The following is a 2,257-nucleotide window of genomic DNA, read 5'->3' as shown; positions in this document are numbered from 1 at the left end:
GATCCACATAGCGCTGCCTGGTATAGCAATTGAAGGGCCGTGGGCCCCTTATAAAAACTGTATTTTGGGTTGTCACCTCAATGCATGAGGTTGCGCATCCTTGAGAACATATGGTGGGTGCATGCATGCATGGATGTTTACTGCAGTTATTTTGTGTTCGCTCGCGGTGTACATCCAGGGAAACGGGCTNGCATGCATGCATGGATGTTTACTGCAGTTATTTTGTGTTCGCTCGCGGTGTACATCCAGGGAAACGGGCTGACTGCTTTGGTGCCGCCTGTCTCCCTTTTTGTGTTTGAGCCTTCAGCACCCCTTTTGTGGGCGTGCTATTTGTAGGAACACATATTAACGTATGCATGCATACGTGAAGGTAGATAAATGTATATGCGCATACAAACATGCATACACTGAGCATGGTCAACCCCAAGAGAGTAACGCAAATACACTTACATGTATCGACGTGTGCTTGATTAAATAAAGATGGATGGAAAGGTGTATATGCGTTGTTATTACTTTTGAGCTCAAAAAACTAAACACCAACGAACCCATGTAAGCACACGAGTGTTTCATAGAAAAAGAGCAGACACCTCACTACATATCTCCTGAACCGCGTCTTGCGTCCTCCTACATATTTAGTAGCACTACTACTACTGGGCGCGAAGGCAGGCAGGTGTATACAACACAGAAAACCCATTCGATAACTCGTTTTGTTATATATCAATACAACATATCAGCACAATATTTTGGCACAATTCGGCGCAAGGAAATAAAAATAGGCATATAAATATAGGTGGGAGATACCAGTATAATCTATGAGTGCACAAANGGCGCAAGGAAATAAAAATAGGCATATAAATATAGGTGGGAGATACCAGTATAATCTATGAGTGCACAAAGATGACTAAAAATAGTTCAATATAGGTATGCACACGTCTAGAAGTTTCTTACAGTTATAATGTAGACATGCACACAGCTGTAAGAATGCAAGTGTATGTGTGTATACACCGGCGCAATGTAATTGAATGCTGAATTTTACGTGTTTTTTGATTTCTCCACCAAGTCCACTCGAGGGTTTTTCATTTTCATTTCTTTTCTAAATTCCTCGCACTTTTTTATTTGTTCAGGGTCTTCAGGGGCCCCCGGCAGCAGCTGCGGGTAGAAGCTCTGCAGCTTCACTGCTGTCTCTTTTGGGAATGGCGCTTGCCCCACAATGTTTCCAGCTGTGGAGACACATCCAACACATAACCGCAGCCCAACACACAAAAAGTAACATAGAACGCATTCACATGCGCTACTACAGCAGTCACTGCTACTACCGGCTCAACAACCAGAGAGGCCCGCGTAGAACTGCCTAAGTGTGGTTGGTTATGCGTGTGATGAATTTTTAGATGCGTTGTTGCGGGGTAATTCGTGTATGTGCTTGTGAAGCGATGTGGTTGTTGCTTGGGGAGGCTTCCGAATAGCATGCTATGCTGTTTACCTGGGGTGTACTGGCAGCCGACGAGCAAGAGGGGCCTGTTGTTTTGGCACTCCCTTTTGCAGACGACGTATGCGCATCCCAGTTCTCTGGAGTCATTCCACACGGTGGCTGTGAAGTGACCTGTCATAAGGCCTTCTGCATGCGCCTCGATGCTGCACTTGGGGCCCAGAACACCGGTGCAAGGATTCCCAATCTTTCCGTATCTGAACAGCCAACAGGAACCCAACACATATTCCTAACGAGCTAAACACAAAGTTTTGTTGCTTTATTATACTATAACAAGCACTACTATATGCAAACTAGAAGCATCCAATATTGGGAGAACCACACAACCCCATGCCTCTACTTTGCCTGCTGGTCATCTGTTTAAACTGCATGCATTCCTGTGTCCATAATGCATGAAACTTTATATAAGGTTGCGTACAAAGCACTCATGGGCGCGCATGTGCCTTTACAAGGGTGCGTGCTTGTATATTCATCTGTGTGTGTGCCCTGCTTGCAAGCAAGCCAGTTTGAGCAATTTGTCTGTACACTTCCAACGACTGTACCTGAAGCAGTTCCCTTCGCCAGACCAAGCGTCAACCACATCACGCGGTAGTTCTCCAATAGAGCAGGCAGTGTACAGATTTTCCCCTAAGCCGCCTTTAATATCCGGCTGAACACACAGACAAGGCAAGCAAATATACACGTAGGAAACGTCAACTTATCAATTCATCACTACGATAAACTCAAACGAGCTCATTGGCGGTGTTGACCCGACAAATGATATGCCCAGCA

The 2,257-nt window shown here is 45.3% G+C and overlaps 1 protein-coding gene across 1 annotated transcript in view; it reads right to left on the bottom strand.

Annotated features, from left to right (window-relative positions):
- Window positions 1-1,032: 1,032 nt before the first annotated feature.
- The window catches only part of EMH_0038970 (uncharacterized protein), a gene marked incomplete at both ends in the record, with an annotated part of 7,255 nt that continues 6,030 nt past the window's right edge, over window positions 1,033-2,257 (bottom strand). Inside the window, 3 exons of the mRNA XM_013495347.1 lie at window positions 1,033-1,220; window positions 1,481-1,683; window positions 2,029-2,135. Coding sequence (XP_013350801.1) covers window positions 1,033-1,220; window positions 1,481-1,683; window positions 2,029-2,135 — 498 coding nt within the window. The remainder of the gene's footprint in view (window positions 1,221-1,480; window positions 1,684-2,028; window positions 2,136-2,257) is intronic.

Source organism: Eimeria mitis, genomic scaffold (genome assembly GCF_000499745.2).
Source record: "Eimeria mitis Houghton genomic scaffold, Emh_scaff1531, whole genome shotgun sequence".
Lineage (NCBI taxonomy): Eukaryota > Apicomplexa > Conoidasida > Eucoccidiorida > Eimeriidae > Eimeria > Eimeria mitis.
This window is presented reverse-complemented; position numbering and strand designations above follow the sequence as displayed.